The sequence below is a fragment of the Vigna unguiculata genome, chromosome 9 (assembly GCF_037176805.1).
Source record: "Vigna unguiculata cultivar grain cowpea cultivar isolate G323 ecotype 2 chromosome 9, ASM3717680v1, whole genome shotgun sequence".
In the NCBI taxonomy this organism is placed as follows: domain Eukaryota; kingdom Viridiplantae; phylum Streptophyta; class Magnoliopsida; order Fabales; family Fabaceae; genus Vigna; species Vigna unguiculata.
The window spans coordinates 30,528,305-30,546,325 of NC_140800.1; the positions used below are offsets into that span (position 1 = coordinate 30,528,305).

The window sequence follows — 18,021 nt, forward strand, 5'->3', positions numbered from 1 at the left end:
AAACTACTTTTGGCTTCGACGGGTAAGCGATGTGAGACTATTGAATGTATCGGAACAAGTCTCACAATCAAGGGCTTGGGGAGTTTTCATCCCTACAAACGACACCAATGTTCCAATCCCAAGTTCGTATAGTAACATCGTTAGGTTCAATCACCACATCTGAGGTATTGTTTGCTCTAAAGTTTAGGACTCCGTCACAATTTTGTCCTTTAAAAACGTCTTACAGAGTGGAAGGAAGGTGTATTTAAATTGTCCTTGGTCTCGACTCTTAAGAGATATGAGACTATTAGGTGTACCAGAAACAAACACAATTTTTTCCATTCTTCTAATGTAATTTTCAACATAAAATTTTGTATTCACTTTTTTGCTTATTTAATGAACACTTTTTACACATTACGATTATGTTGTTATGCCATGGTATTGCTTATCAATTGACAATGTAACATTCCAAAAATACAGAGAAATTCTATTTATGACGATGATATTTGAGCAAAACTTTGATCATATAAAAACATGGCTAATATTACACATTTTTTGTCATGCTATTCAACAAAATATAAATAAAAAACTGCACATTTTTATCATACTAATTTAGAAAATTTTGTTTATAAGACGGTTGTTTGGATAATTTACATAAAGATTATAGTTAAAGATTAAAGTATCAACGTCGTATATAACTTGACAATCAAATTAATTAAACATTCAAACTATTCAAAAATTATTGAGCAACATTCTAGCATTTAAAAAAATGAAATTGTGAACATATGTAATTTAGGAGTAGTAAATAATTATTACAACAAAATGTAAAAAAAAATGTTGGTGGGTTAAGTGGGCCAACCCATCTTCAACCCGGCTCGAACCTGTTTAACCCGTGGATTAAATGAGCTGGGTTGAGTTCAACCCACTTCTAAAAAAACTGAATTTTTCTCAACCTAACCCGTCTCGAACCCGTGGTGAGCTGGATTGGCTCACGAGTTGAAACTCATTTTGACATCTCTAATTGCAACCTTTACCAATCCCAAACCAAATATAGGAGGACATAGCTATGGATTTTATCATGGGGTTAGCACCATCCTTTGGCTTTACAATAATATATGTGGTTATATATATATATATATATATATATATATATATATATATATATATTAAAAATATGCTCATTTTGTAGCATTAAAGGAAAGCTATTCTAGTGTGAAAGTTGCAGATGCTTTCATGAAAAATGTGGCTAAATTATATGGTTTTCCTCGAACCATAGTTTTTGACAAAGATAAAGTATTTATTAGTCAGCTTTGGAAGTAGTTTTTCAAGTTGAGTGGCACCACACTAGCTATGAGCATGACCTATCACCCGTAAACGTAAACAGATGGTCAATTGGAACCTGTAAACCGTTGTTTAGAGATTTATCTGCGTTGCTTTACATAAAATAATCCAAAAGCTTAGTCAAAGTTTTAAGCATGGGTTGAATTTTGGTACAATACATCGTATCATCTCAACACATGATTGACTCCTTTTCAAGTTGTGTATGGGAGAGAAGCACCTCAAGTGGATAAATATGTTTTCGACAACAAGGATCCTTTGGAACTTAAGGAGATGTTGCAACCAAGAGATTTGGTTCTGCCTCAATTGAAAAACAATTTAATGAAAGCTCAACAACAAATGAAGAAGAATGCTGATAGAAAGAGAATGGATATTGAGTTCAACAAAGGGGATATGGTGTTAGTCAAGCTTCAGCCTTATAGACAGAACTCAGTGGCATTAAGAAGAAACCAGAAGCTGAGAATGAGGTACTTTGGACCATTCCCAATCATAAAAAAGGTGGGCCCTATTGCTTATAAGTTGTTGCCGCCTTATCATGTAAAAACTCATCATGTATTTCACTATTCTTAGTTGAAGCCATGCTCTGGTGAACATATCAATCCATATATTCCTTTGACCATGATCACTAATGAAGTTCGTCCAGTCCTACAACCTACAAAATAGTATTAAAGGAGGAAAAGAAGTGCAACATGTGTTAATTAAGTGGGAAGGTTTGGAAGAGATGCATGCTACTTGAGAAGATTGGCTATCAGTTAAAGAAGTGTATTAGGATATTAACCTTGAGGACAAGGTTATTTTTTAATGGGGGCACCAATGTTATATCAAATAATGAGACAAGGGCAAAATTGGAAAAAATGACGTCTAAAAAGTTTGTTGAGAAAGTGGGACAACAACCGTAAGGAGGGTAGAGGACCCGTAAGAGTGAGAGAATAACGAATTCACGTTTGCAAGATTTCGTGTGGAGCCTCAAGTAAATAGGGTCATAATGGCCAAAAAAAGGGTAGAGGGTTTTTGTTCTGCATTTCTTCTTTGTAATTTCTTATAGCAACTTCTTCTCTTTTATAAAAAAAATTCCACATTACGTAAATAATACAAAGAGAACTAATTCAATCATTTGATTATATTTTTTTTTGTTCTGTTGTTGTTCGACCCCATTACATCTTCCCTGATATCTTGCTGTTCCAAAATTTGAAAATGAAAGAAGAAAGGAAGAGAAAAGAAAGGGGGTACGAGTTTCACAAACAATGTCAAACAAATTATGATGGAGGTATAATTTGATCAAATATGGAATATTGTAAGAATTATTTTTGGCATTTAATAATTTAATTCTCATGTTTTACTCCAAATTAAAATTAAATGTTTTACTTTTAGTTTATATAAATAGTAATTTTTACACAAAAGATATTATAATTTTCTTTGATAGTAAATATTTTTTTATATTGTTAAAAAATATGATGTGCTTTATAGTTATCTTTTTAAATTATTCTCGCTCCTTGTTTTTTTTATCAGTAATAAATAATATATTATTAATTATAAGAAGTATTTAAAATATTCTAACCTTTTTTTACAAACCTAAAATTATACATTTATTAAAAAGATATATATGTAGTATTTATTACAAAAGTACAAATAACTTTGATAATAACATATAGTATATTTTTCTTGGATTTTGTCTTACTTTAATGTAATTTTTTAGCTGTAATATTTATTATTTTTCAAGACTAGAACAATGCGCCGAAATTTATTCTTTTTGGTTACACGAACTATATATTTTGATGTACAATCATTAAGTGCAAGTGAAAAACTTTCAAATACTTTGCATGAAACCCAAAAATTTGAAAGTCAGCTGTTTTTGGTGTATATATTAAGGGCTTTTGTTCTATGAATGATTCTACATTGAAAAACTCATCGTAAAAGATAATTCATATCGCTTTGCTCATTGATTTTTTTCACAATTATTCTATTTGCTGATTATGTAAGATTTGGGAAGTCCAAAGAGGATTACAAAATTAAGGATGAAATTGCTCTTGCTTTCTTTCTGTGTGGTTCTTGGATGTTATACAAAATGGATAAATATAATCTTTTGCAAACTCTTGTAAATCTTTATCTTTCTTTAATTTCATTGAACTATTTCTTATTTTATAATTCTTTAAGATTACATTATTGATATTTTGCAATTTTGATTGTTGATTTTCAATTAAAGCAGAAAATCTGTGAACAATCTAGTGTCCCATTCCTTTGAAACACTAGTTTTGAGTTAGCTAAAAATTTAAACGTCCTACCTATTAATTGAGTTCATTATACCGTAACTAATATCATTGGAAGTCTATAAATACGTAAACACGCTAATTGAAAGACTGCAAGCACATGCAACTTTATAGTATTTTTTTTGTGTTAAATATGTATTTGTCCTAAGTAAATATTAGAATTAGTTTTTTCTCAAAACTTTCATCGAATTTAGACATTTACTTTATAAATGTTTGAATTTAGTCATTTTAACCAAATTTTGTTAAGTTTATCAGACGTTTCAAATGTATTTCATGATAGCATTTGATATTTTTATATAATTTTATCCAGTTTTGTCTTAATGTTAGCTAAAAATATATCTGAAACGTTAAATAAACTTATTAAAATTTGGTTAAAATGACTAAATTAATGATTAAAATGATTAAATTCATACAATTCTAAAATGTGAAAGACTAAATTAGACCAAAATTTTAAATATGAACCAATTTCAATTTTTACTAAATAATTAAGGAACAAAAATATATTTAATCCTATTTTTTTTATTACCGTAACTAATATTATTGGAAGTCTACACATATAGACAATAATTGAAAGACTGCATAGTTTTTGTTAGTGAAAATTAAATATATAACCTTTCTTATTCTTTTTTCTAAATCCACCAAACTACTTTTATTTTTTCAAATTATTAGCAAAGAATTATCATATCTTCTGAACCTACCGAAATAATCTTATTTTTTCAAATTCTAATATAAATGATCGAATACACGACTCTCCTCTCTTTCCTGTAACCTCTATAACCTGATAAAGAAGTACCTGATAACCTGTAACAGCCACTTTTGTATTTATGTACTAATTAATGAAGCATTGTACAAAATGCGTCAATGACTCAAACTATTGTCTGTGGCTGGCCATGTGATTCACTAGTTTACTGAATGGATTCAACGTCATACAATTTAATTACATATCAAAACAGCCAAATGAATGCACTTTGTATTCACATGCAAAGTTTTCAACATAAATTACATTATTTTCACTGTTAATTAAACTATATTTTAAAGACATAATTATTTATTATGTATCAGCAATTCAAATTCTATAGGAAAATATAAACTATGCTTCTCTCTACGACTTGAATAGTATTTTGACTTGTATTTTACTTAAACTGCATCAATACAAACAACATACTCCGTATTCAGCAATAAATACAGCTATAAAGTACAGATACTTTTTTAAAACTAAAGAATATTTAAAATCTTGTTGCGAAAATATTACGCACTACTCAATATTTATTGATATATATGTACGTGTGAATGTATTAATATCGAAGTTATTTTTATAGCATGAATCCAAGTAAAACATTTGACTTTTGACACTACATGACTTCAGTAACTAATGTTGGTATTTTTGCTCTATTAACGCACGTTTCTATTTAAGTATAGTTTTTAAAATAATTGATATAAAATTAAAAAAAATTGTGGATAGCAATTTGTAGAAAAAAAAAAGGACTCTGTTCTCAAAAATAAAAATGTTATATAAAGAAACAGAAATGAAATGAAGAAAAATAACGAGTGGGAAATAACGTTGAATGTAACTGAAACAACACAAGACTTTTTTACGACATTGGAAAACGGAAAATATCTTTTTACTACACAGATTCCATATGAGTCTCTTTGGTTACACTTGAAGAAGGTACCTTTTTCTTGTAAAAAAAAAAAAAAAAAACTTTAATATATTGAAGGTGCATATAACAGTGCATCAGGCTCTTACACTGGAATCCTTTCCTCATTTTCATTGTCCCCTGGTACATTAATAACCATTAACACGCATAACATCATGCACGTACCGCTTATAAAAGTTTCTTAATCAGTAATTACCTGATGAATGTTGAAGGTGAAGGGAATGAGCGGCATGGTCATGAATTCCGGCGTTGAATTCGATTCCAAGAGGCACGTTGACGGAGGCGGAAGCGTGCAATGTAGGTGGTGCAAAATGGCAATCGGAGGCAGAAGCAGTGGCATTAACGCAATCAACCTGTGGTGTTGATTGAAGGAACCTGATTTGTCGCTTCAAGAACTTGACATAGCGAATGGCTTCGTCAAGCATGGAAGCAGTGTCCATTTTGGTTCCACCAGGGACAAGTCGTTGAAGGATGCGGATTTTCTCACTGATCTTCTCTCTTCTGTGGCGTGCAGCGACACTCTGAGGGTCATCACTGATGCGGACGTTTCGCCGCTTTGGTTTTCTGACGGTGGCGGGGTCTATGTCGACCGGTTGCATCGCCGCCATCTGGTACATCATCTCCTTCATGGCTCCGAGCTCTTCCTCTTCATCTTCTTCAAACTGGATTCCCAAGACGTCGGTTAGGAAATTAGTTGAAGAGGAGGAAGAGGGTTGTGTGTGAAAAGGGTGGTGGTGGTGGTGGTGATTGGACCAAATTCCAACACCCATTGGAATTTGTTGATGATGATGATGATGATGATGATGATCGTGGAGGATGATGTTGTTTTGATCTGTGGTCATGGTCTCGTGATTGTAAGTGGTGTTAACGTTTGTGAATGTAGTGTTGAGGTTGGTATCCATGTGGGCATGCACAATGTGTTGTGTTGGTGTTTTTAAGGTTAAGAGGAGTAAAAGTCTAAAAGGGTTTAAAAAAGAATGAGAAAATGGGTAGAAAAGTACAGTAGTTATAAATAAGCTAACGATATCTCGCCGCATAAAAGGGTGCTAGCTGTTTGTAACAATCAAGCTTTGTAGTTAATGACTTAACTTGGTAGCTTCTTCTTTTCTCCTCCCGCACTCATAACATACAATAGTATTGCAAAAACAAGAGGATAGACGAGTAATAATAACAACAATAACAATTAATAATACACTTAATTACTTACTTGTTTCTTCCTTAATTTCGTTCAACAGTTACTTACTTTTCGTTTTGTTTTTTCCTTCAATTGAAAAAATATTAAGGATAAGTTAACGTGTGTCAATTTGTGATTTTTTTTATTTTTTTTTTGCAAAATTTATTGAGGTCAAAGTTATGTGGTGTGATACGTAACACGGTCAATGTCACATGACAACACTGTCATGTGACAAGACAGTGTTACATGTCAATGTTATGTGGTAAGATAGTGTCACGTGTCGACGTCAGTGTAAGTGTCACGGTCTTTTACTCAATTTAATCTCTATAAATTTCTCTTTGATTCAGTTTAGTCTTATTTTTATTTAAAATGGAACAATGTTGTCGCACTTTTTTTAATTAGGATTAAATTTATCATTTGTATAAATGAGTTTTAATCTTACAAAACAAAGATTAGCAATATATTAGTTTTAAATACTTACTCTTTTTGTAAAAACATTTATTCTTAATTAGTTTTAATCTTATAAAAAAATATGGATTAATAATGTACAATAATGTAGTATGTTAAAAATTTATTTTTAATAAAAATATGAATATAATATTTATACAAATAATAATTTTTTTCTCGATTTAAAGAGGAACAATATTGCTCCATTTTGAAAAAGATTGGAACATAATGGAATCAAAGAGATATATATTGGAACTAAATTGGAAACAAGATAATAATACTTGACACTAATACTAATACATGACATTGTCTTGTCCTATGACACTGACAATGTCATGCATCACATCACATGATCAGGTGGATAACAAATATTTTTGCAAAAATACAAAATTAAAAAAAAACACAAATTGACACGTGACATGTCATTAACATCATTAGTGTTTTTTAAAAAAAAAGACTTAATTGAATCAATTTTTCAAAAACTAGGAAACAATTTAAACAAAAACGTAAATGGAGAAAAACTTGAAATTTTTCAACCAAAGTAGGAACTAAACGAATAATTAAGCTATAAAATAATAATAATAATAATAATAATTTATACCTATATATAAAGAGGATTTATCTTGTCTACATATTTTATTTTCAATTTTATCTTTTAACAAACAGTTATTTTAAGTTAAAATAATTACATTTTTATTTTTACCTTTTATATAACCATTAATTTAAATTTAATTTTTCAAAATTAAAATAATTATTTTACCATCCCTACATCTTTCTCTTTCTAATTTGTTCTTATGTGCACTAATCCTTGCTACTGAAACAAGGGTTTGCTTAAAATTTGCAAATATATTAAATTTATTTTCTCTTATTATTTTTATTTTATGTATTTAAAAGAACAATAAATAAACTAAGAAATCGGAACAAAATTAAGTACAAGATAATAATACTTGACACTAACACTAACTCATGACTTTGTTTTTTGTTTTGTCATGTGATACTAACAATATCATGTGTCAAATCACATGATCTGACACGTGAATAACAAATATTTTGCAAAAAAAATAATTAAAAAAACTAACCACAATTTCACATGAGGCATGTCATTAACATCATTAGTAATTTTTATTAAAAAAAGCCCTAATTGAATCTGTTTTTTCAGAAACTAGGAAGCAATTGAAACAAAAATGTAAATGGGAAACAACTTTAAACTTTTCAACCAAGAACCAAACGAATAATTAAGCTATATAATAATAATAATAATAATAATAATTTATATCTATATATAAAGGGGATTTATCTTGTCTACATATTTTCTTTTCAATTTTATCTTTTAAGTAAGTGTTATTTTAAGTTAAAATAAATTCATTTTCATTTTTACGTTTCATATGACCTTTAATTTAAATTTATTTTTTTCAAAATTAATATAATTATTTTAACACCCCTACATCTTTCTCTTTCTAATTTGTTCTTATGTACACTAATCCTTGCTACCGAAACAAGGGTTTGCTTAATATTTGACCATTTATCAAAATTATTTCTTCTTATTATTTTTATTTTATGTATTTAAAAGAACAATAAATAAACTAAGAAATCGAAACTAAATTGAGTACAAGATAATAATATTTGACACTAACACTAACTTATGACTTTGTTTTTTGTTTTGTTATGTGATACTAACAATGTCATGTGTCAAATCACATGATCTGACACGTGAATAACAAATATTTTGCAAAAAAATAATTAAAAAAACTAATCACAATTTCACATGTGGTATGTCATTAACATCATTAGTAATTTTTATTAAAAAAGCCCTAATTGAATCTGTTTTTTCAGAAACTAGGAAGCAATTGAAACAAAAATGTAAATGGGAAACAACTTTAAACTTTTCAACCAAGAACCAAACGAATAATTAAGCTATATAATAATAATAATAATAATAATAATAATAATAATAATTTATATCTATATATAAAGGGGATTTATCTTGTCTATATATTTTCTTTTCAATTTTATCTTTTAAGTAAGTGTTATTTTAAATTAAAATAATTTCATTTTCATTTTTACCTTTTATATGACCCTTAATTTAAATTTAATTTTTTCAAAATTAAAATAATTATTTTACCAGCCTACATCTTTCTCTTTCTAATTTATTCTTATATGCACTACTCCTTGCTACCCAAACACGGGTTTTCTTAACATTTGCCCATATTTCAAAATTATTTACTCTTATTATTTTTTATTTTATGTATTAAAAAAAACAAAAAATAAACTAAGAAATTGAATGTAGGTAGTTTAAATAAGATATTTATATAAATATATAAAGATATTCTTCTAATACACTAATATTAATATGAACACATTATATGATCTTCATCCTTTGACTTAATAATAAATTTGAAGATGATTGGTCTTTTTATCACATGATCATTACCGAAAAGAAATAATCACTTTGATATTTATTTTTGTTAATAATATTTATTTTTTATTAATAATATTTAGTAAATGAGATTCTTTTACTAACATATATTTTTTGAAATGGTACTAAGTATAACGATTTTTTAAATGTTTATATTTAGCTTTCATTTGTTATGTTTATTTCTATTTTATTCTTATCTTATTCATGATAGGAAGAACAATATTACCATAATAATCAAAAATTAAAAAATATGTAGAGGACATAATTTTTTCAAACTTGCAAGAATGTGTGAGGATTAATAATTACAGAAGAGAACATCAATATTTTTAATGTGAGGAAACTCTCTCAGTATGAGATGTAAAAGCCCACAAACACAAGTAAGTCAATTAAGTTCTACCAAAATTAAATATGGGTACAAGAGAGTTGTATTAAAAGCATAAGCAAGTGCCTACAACCAACCAATAATATATCAAATTAATAATCTTAAATATGAGAACAAAGAACGAGAAACATAAAATAGAGCAACAATGTAAACATTATTTCTCTAACCACATACTTTCAATTGACAATCCTAATAATCAAATCGAAGAACCATGTAACACAAACCTATTGTCAATTTTAACCCAATCCAATAGTGAACAAAGAAGGAATAAGAATTTTTCTTTTGCATCTTGGTGAATATGCCAACCAATTTTCTCTCTGATCTCTTGAGCTAGAAGACCCATTTACACTTATGTTAAGTGAAAAAAAAATGTGCTTAAATAGTTTAAACCTTTTAGAAACATAGTTGGGAGACCAACCCAACGTATCTCCCTCCTCATTTGAAGGCAACCACTCTTGCAATTTCATAATTTTTAAGCTTTTCCTTGATAGTGCCTTAGTCATCATATAAACAACATTGTTATCAGTATGAACTTTATCCAACTCCAACAACTTAGCATCAAAAGCATCAACATCCAATGATATCTCATATCAATATGTTTGAACCTAGAATAGAAAGTTGAGTTCTTACCAACACTTTAATTGTCCAAAAGTAATTAATATTTGTTCTACACAAAACTAAGCTTGTGCCATGAACTCCTTATATGCATAATGAATATTTATTCAACCATAGAAACTCCTTGTATGCTTTTGTAATGGCAATGAACTTTGCCTTTGTAGTAGACAATGTTACGCACCTCCACAGTCTTTATTGTCAAATCATAGCTTCCCCTGCATACTTTATCAAATAGCTCAAAGTGGTCTTCTAGAATCAATGTCTCTAGTCACATCTGAGTCTGTGTAACCCATCAAAGGTAGGTTTATCACCTTTAAAAAAAAAAGCCTCAAATCACTAGTACCTTGAAGATACCTCAAATTCATATCACATTGTTCTAGTGCTTTCTATCTATATTTGACAAAAACCAACTAATTACACCACCAACTTGTACAATATCTAGTCTAGCACAATATCATTACATACATCAAACTACCTATTGCATATGCATAAGGAAGTTTACTCATATATGTCTTCTTAGCTTCATTTGCATAACTCTATTTAACACTCAACTTAAAATGAGTAGCAACAGACATTTTCACGACTTTAGCATTTTCCAATTGGAATCTCAATAACACCTTAATGTAGTGCTCATGCGATAGCCAAATTTTCATTTGTGTTCTATCACATGAGATACTTATGGCAAAAATATTTTATCAACTCCTATGTCTTTAATGGCAAATGACTCGCCTAATGTCTTTTTTCACCTATTAATTGTGGAAATATCTTTTCTTTATCATAGTAAGTATGTCATCAACATATAACAACATGATGATAAAGTCATCATAAAATTTTTTTCTAACAAACACAGAATGGTCAAAAGTAGCCATTTTGTAATCTTAATCATGGATAAGATACTTAAAATTCTTGTAACATTGTCTTGGAACTTGCTTCAAACTGTATAGACTCTTTGTGAGTCTACACATATAATCTTGCCTTTAATAAGAAAACCTTCAAGTTGCTTCACGTAAATATTTTTCTCCAAATATCATAAGAAGGAAAGTTATCTTCACACTCACCTGCTCAACCTCCAAATCAATGATAACAATTAAACAACATATTTCGGAAGGATTATATTTTCACCATTGCGAGAAAATCTCATTGAAATTAACATCTTTCACCACTAATATGGATTTGTACCTTGGAGATTTAGAATTAACCTCTTGCTTCACACTAAAAATCCACCTGTTCTTTAACGCATTTTTGCCCTTAGGCAAGTTACTAAGTCGTAAGTGTGGTTATCATGAAAATATTTCATCTCATTATGCATTGCATCCAACCATTGTTGTTTTTCTTCACTTTCCAAGACTTATTCAAAACACATAATTTCTCCAACATCAATCAAAGTTACTTACTCATAAGAAGAATTCATGAAAAATGGCTTATCAACCTATGGGACCTCTTTGTAGGGACTTTTGTTAATTCAGATGTATCACCAAGATCATCACTAAGTAACATATCATGCTCCTATTGAGCATCATCAACTGGAACTTATACTCCATCTCCAACTAATGATTACCTCTCAACAAAAGCATGAAATTCTTTGAACTTTTCAATTACTTTATCCTTTCTCTAAAGTTCATAGACTCATAACTTATTAGAAAAATAATCAATAAAAGTAACAGAGTAAAGTGCATAATTGATGAATGCATTTTTACGCACTTTTAGAAAACCTAATCTTAGCTTTCTTGAACTTTATTTGTCCTAATCCATTGTTTTTATAGGTATTTTTTCAAATGCGATAAAATGACTATTTTTAGTTGTACTAGGCAAACAATATGTGCTAGACGTTCTAATTAGAAAAGTCTAGTAAGAGAGACTAGCATGTTTAATCCATTAGATAACTTGATAAATAATCTATGAGTTGAGTTTTGATGATGTTATATAATTACACATATGTTGGTGGGACGTTTTGACGTGTGTTTTTATGTAGTTGAAGTGAAATCAAGCTCATAAATTGTCTATAAATGGTACAAGGATGATTCATCTAATGATGAATGACCCAATAGATGATGCAACTTTGGAGAATTTCCAGTGGCCAAGGAAAAGCTATGGTTACAAGATCAATGAAGAAAATAAAGTGCTATTAAAAATGTAAAAGAGAAGATGATATAGGATAACTCCTTTAGGCAATGTATTGCTTAAGTTGTCTAGTCTAGGTATCATATGATTCGTCCATTAGTGAAACCGTTTACCTTAGGAATGGCAATAAAATTCATATATGCAAATATCCATGGGTAAAATTTATGACGAATACTAAATTGATATCATTAATGGATACCCTCAAATAATGGGTACGATTATTTAATTGCCACTTGTTGGGGGTATATACGAATATCATGGTATCCGACCTGTGGGTACTCACTCTATGCTAAAAATTCTTTTACTATTTTTTTTAAAACTCAAGTGGTCAAAATAAAATTATTAGTGAAAGAAATATTAATCATGTAAGAATTATTTAAAATTTGACTTCATATATTTCTTTTTTTTTATATTAACCTATGAAATTGAAATTATTTTATAAAAGATTAATTTTTTAAAATTTATCTTTTGGTGCAACTCATTTAAACTTGCTTTTTAGAAAGACCAAATTATTTGGATTAATATTTTTATTGATTAATTTTATTTGAATTGAACTTAAAAATTATTTTTTTATACCTAAATTTATATTTTAAAGATTTATTTTTAAATAATTTTATCATGGATACGCGCGGGAACTTAAAAAAAAATACACGCAAGTATTCTTTAACGGATACTCGATATGTAACATTGTGAGTAGTGGATAGGCATTATCAATACTCGACCTAATGTCATCCTAGTCTAGCCACTACATCTTTGGATTCGTCTAACATGCTTCGCCAGACTCATCTACTTAGTGTTTCACCAGACTCGTTTGATGATATCGACTAATGGGTGATGAGAACTACCGATATCATCTAATAAACTCGTCTAGGTGACTCCTATATGATATGATATGATGAACTCGCCTGATGATTTCATTTGACGGTTTCATTTGGAGAACCGTGTCTCCAACTATGATATGAGGTGTAGAGGAATCATTGGACTAGTTGTTGATTTGTATTTTTTACAAAGATAAAGTTGTTGATTAAGGTTTATTTTGTGTGAGATTCAAGGGACATTCTCCCTTGAAGATAACCTTGAAGATAATCTCAAACATAACCTTGGAGATAAACCTAGGATTTTATGAACTAAAGCCTATAAGTTTCTACATCAGATATGCATGAAAATCTAGGTCATATATGATAATGTATAAACGAGAAACATGTGATGAGAACTTAAAACCTTTTCCAATCAAATATGGTTACTGTACAACCACCAACAAAAGTATGGGCAAGTGTGAATCACAACAACAATTAATGTTATATAGAAACTATTATAAAAAGAAGATAACACTGAGAACTTCCATCATCACTTCCACCTTCAATCATCTCATCACCATTTCATTTTCTTTTACATTATGACTTGTATGGTTTTCCCTATGGGAAGACTGTGTTTTTTGGGTTGATTCTTCTATAATCTAATAATGGATTCAAAGGCTATATGCAATAAATGTATTATTCTTTAAATTCTTGTAAGAAATTATTATTTTTTTCATTCTAATTTATGTTCTTAAGATTGTTTTAGAATGATTGTTTATTATTCAATCTTATATCTTTTATTGGATTTCTTATTATATTTTTTATAATCTCTTGTTTAGGTGAAAAAGTAAGTACTACACAGGTATATGATGGAAACATGTGAAATCTAAATTGCACTTTATTCATATACGATGAGATATGAGTGAAGGGCAAATAATGTCTTATTTGTATACGATGGAACAAGAAGGAGATTAAGTGAAGTAACTAATTTCTTAACTCAAACTTGTATACTTGTTTATTTGATAAAAGAGATAAAAGAATCGATATACTACACATGTATACGATGGAATATGTGAAGTCTAAAAAGGGTTTAGTTGTATACAACATAATACATAGGAAACTTGACTAATTATTTAAATGTTTATTTAGTTAATTTAAGGTCTATTTGGAAATTAATTAAATGATAATTTCATAATAACCTAAAGGTGCGATTGGACTCAAGAAGGAGGGTTAATAAAGCCTATAGAAATTTTTATACGCTTTGCATAAATATAGAGAATGAAACAAAACAAAAATGTAAAGAGAATATACACACAAAGAATTTATACTAGTTCATCCTAAACATTATGGCTATGCTTAGTCTCTTAAGCACTACGCTTAAGACGTTTCATTTATCAAATCTACCAATTTGATTACATTGAGTACACAAACCTCTTCAGGTCACGAGTATCAACCTCTCCAGTATCACGAGTTCAATCTCTCCAAACACAACAAATATAACCTATCTAGCTATCACTACTTACTCTTCCTTTGAGATCAAGAACACTCAAAGATATGATGAGAAATACTCTCAAACATAAAGAGTACAATCAAAGTTCACACGATATACTTCAGATAATAAAGAATTTTATAGTAGATATGCTCGCAATTAAGAGATGTTGGAATGTTTGTTTTAAGTTCCTTGGATCTTTTAATATTTTGATAGTTTGCAATATTGACTAATGGAACTTGATCATAATGAACATTCAACTTTATTTGTTCATTATTCTCTTGATATAATCTTTAGAGCTTTGTGTTAATTTCTCCCTTGATAGACTTTTTCTTTCTTGTTATAGATTTCCATTCTTCTTTCTTTCTTTTAGTCATAAATTTTGAGGTCCATTGTAGCACTTTGATCTTGTATTTTGATAAGTGGTCTTCTTCATAAATAATGACTTTTTTCATCTGTTAAGGCATATAACCGTTGAATGATTTATGTATGACAACATCTTTATCCTTGGCTTTCAACATCCATTCGGATATAATCTTGAAAAATATTTGAGTTATTCATCCTTGAAATATGTTGACAAAGAGATATATTCTCTTTATTGTTTTATTCTTATGTTCATCCCAAAATTGCTTGATGTAGAAAAAGTTGATGTTGTCTTTTCTTCAGTATTTAGAAATTCTACGGAAACTTTTCAAAATAGATTATGAGTAATAAATTTAGATATGGAATCATATCAAATCAAATAATACCAGTCATATAGCAGAGTAAATAGATTATTCATAGATAAAATGATCATTTGACATTTAAAGCAATGTCAATTTAAAGATATAACTTCTATCATGAAATATTTTAAATTAGATGTAATTATATATATATATATATATATATATATATATATATATATATATATACTTTAATTTAGATGTAATTATCTAAATACTTTAATTTATATGAACACGTTTTAGCACATATCATCAATTTCATATTTAGTGAATTTATCAAAAGAAACTAATATTCCATCTTTATAACATTCCAACTTGTAATCGTCTAGTCTTTTGTAAATGTAGGATAAACATCAAATTAACATGTTATTCTTTTCTTAGAAAGATTAACCACATTATATGAATAACCACATATATCCTTTTTTTTATTGAGTTTATTGTCATTAACCAAAGATTTTTTTATATATATAGTGTTTTGCTATTATCAAAATCGCTTAGGGCTTTTGTCTAATAAGTGTTTTGTATCATCTGGAGTTAACATAACTAATGAAGAATCCAACCATGAGAAAGCTGGAGAATCAACATGTCTTTTATATTTTTTTTATCATATATTGTTTTAAAACTCATTTTATTTCGTTTTTTTTTATGTTCTAACAATTTCTACAAATTCAAATAAATATTATTCTAAGTGATGAAGTTCTTAATTAGATTTGGGAAAGAACTTGGGGTAGCTTAACCATTTCTAAAATTAATTTTTGTTCATTGTCAATGTAGTAGATGATTGTATTAGATGATTACTGTGATGCATTAGACACATGACATCTATTTGATTGCAATAACGACAACAATCAAATTTGACCATTAAATGATTTTACCTTCAATGGGCCATAAACATCATAACACACCAATTCAAGCAACTTTGACTTCCTTGAGAAAGGATGTTTCTTAAAGAATACTCTAGTTTGTTTAGCAACCATGCAGTAAGAACATTTCTCCAACTTTGCCCTATTCAATACTAAAGGCACATCATTTTTTAGTTAACCAATTATTCCATTTGTCACTTATATATGACCAAGCCTTCAGTACTACAAAGATGTCTTCATATACAAAACATGACTTTTCAACCAATGATTTAGTCCAATAAAATTTAGAATTTTCTCACCTCTAGTCTTAACCAAGTTATCTTTAGTAAGCTTTCATTTATTGGAATCAAATTGATTATCACAAACCCTATAATCAAGCAAATACACAGAGATTAGGTTAAAATGAACATTTAGAGCATGTTGGACTCCTCTAAGTAATAATTGAACTCCCATGTTCGTTTTCTAGCAAACACCACTAAAGCCCTTTGACACACTATAATTACCTATATTCAACACTCTAAAATCACTATAAGTGTAAGTTGTGAAGAACTTCTTCCTAGGTGTAACGTGTAATGCAATACCATTATCAATTGTTCACATGCTCTCATATGATACAAGATTAACATATTCATAATCACAAAGAAGAATAAGACCATCACAAATAGTAGTAGAAACACATCATCATCATGATCATTCTCTTTCGGTTGTGCCCTCTTTCCTTTGTTCTCCTTTATCCACTTAAAATAGTATATTTTGATGTCCCCAAGTTTATTACAATAATGGCACTCCATACTCTTGTATCTTAACTTGTATTTTCTCTTGTTATTCTTCCTACCACCCTTCAGCTTCTTTTTCTAATTTCTCCCCCTATTTTTTATCACAAACACCTCAAACTGAGATGAAAACCATGTGCCTTCCTTCTCACCTTTTAATTAAGAGCACCACTATTTGCCATTTAGAAATAAACAATACCATTATGATATGAGTTTGTAATTGAAACCTAAAATTTCTCATAGGACACTACTAGAATATTTATCATCCATAGTACCAAAATTTCATCATCAAAGTTGATACACATTTTCCACAATTAAAATGGAAGAACTCTCCTTGTACCTCATATTCATCACGTGATTCAACAAATACAATTTATTATTTTCTGAGTTAAAAGCATACAAGGACTCAATATTCTCCCACAAGATGAAAACCATTTGTCTTCCTTCTCACCTTTTAATTAAGAGCACCAATCTTTGCCATTTAGAAATAAATAATACCGTTATGATATGAGTTTGTAATTGAAACCCAAAATATCTCACAAGGCACTAGTAGAATATTTAGTATCCATAGTACCAAAATTTCATCATCAAAGTGGATACACATTTTCCACAATTGAAATGGAAGAACTCTCCTTGTACCTCATATTCATCACGTGATTCAACAAATACAATTTATTATTTCCTGAGTTAAAAGCTTACAAGGACTCAATATTCTCCCACAAAATTATAACATTGTCTCATTAACAATGTGATTATAAACATTATTTTCTACATATTATTGAATAATATCACACAATTGTTTGTGCTCAAAGCCTCATTCTACATTAAACATAGAATTCAATTTCTGCATTGCAAAGATGGGAAAATGCAACTTCTTCACAAACAACAAGTCTTTCATCTTGTCCTTCCACAAATTAAAAAATATTGTACCATTTAAAGCAACCATCTTTTTATTTGCCTCTATAATCCAAGCAAGTAAA

At 29.0% G+C, this 18,021-nt stretch overlaps 1 protein-coding gene across 1 annotated transcript; it reads right to left on the bottom strand.

Moving 5' to 3' along the window:
- Positions 1–4,829: 4,829 nt before the first annotated feature.
- LOC114164852 (uncharacterized) lies at positions 4,830–6,280 on the bottom strand. Its single transcript, XM_028049624.2, has 2 exons — positions 5,439–6,280; positions 4,830–5,362 (listed from the first exon to the last, which is right to left on the bottom strand). The coding sequence occupies exons 1-2, from the start codon at positions 6,277–6,279 to the stop codon at positions 5,328–5,330; spliced, it is 876 nt and encodes a 291-aa protein (XP_027905425.2). The 5' UTR covers position 6,280; the 3' UTR covers positions 4,830–5,327.
- Between the last annotated feature and the right edge of the window lie 11,741 nt (positions 6,281–18,021).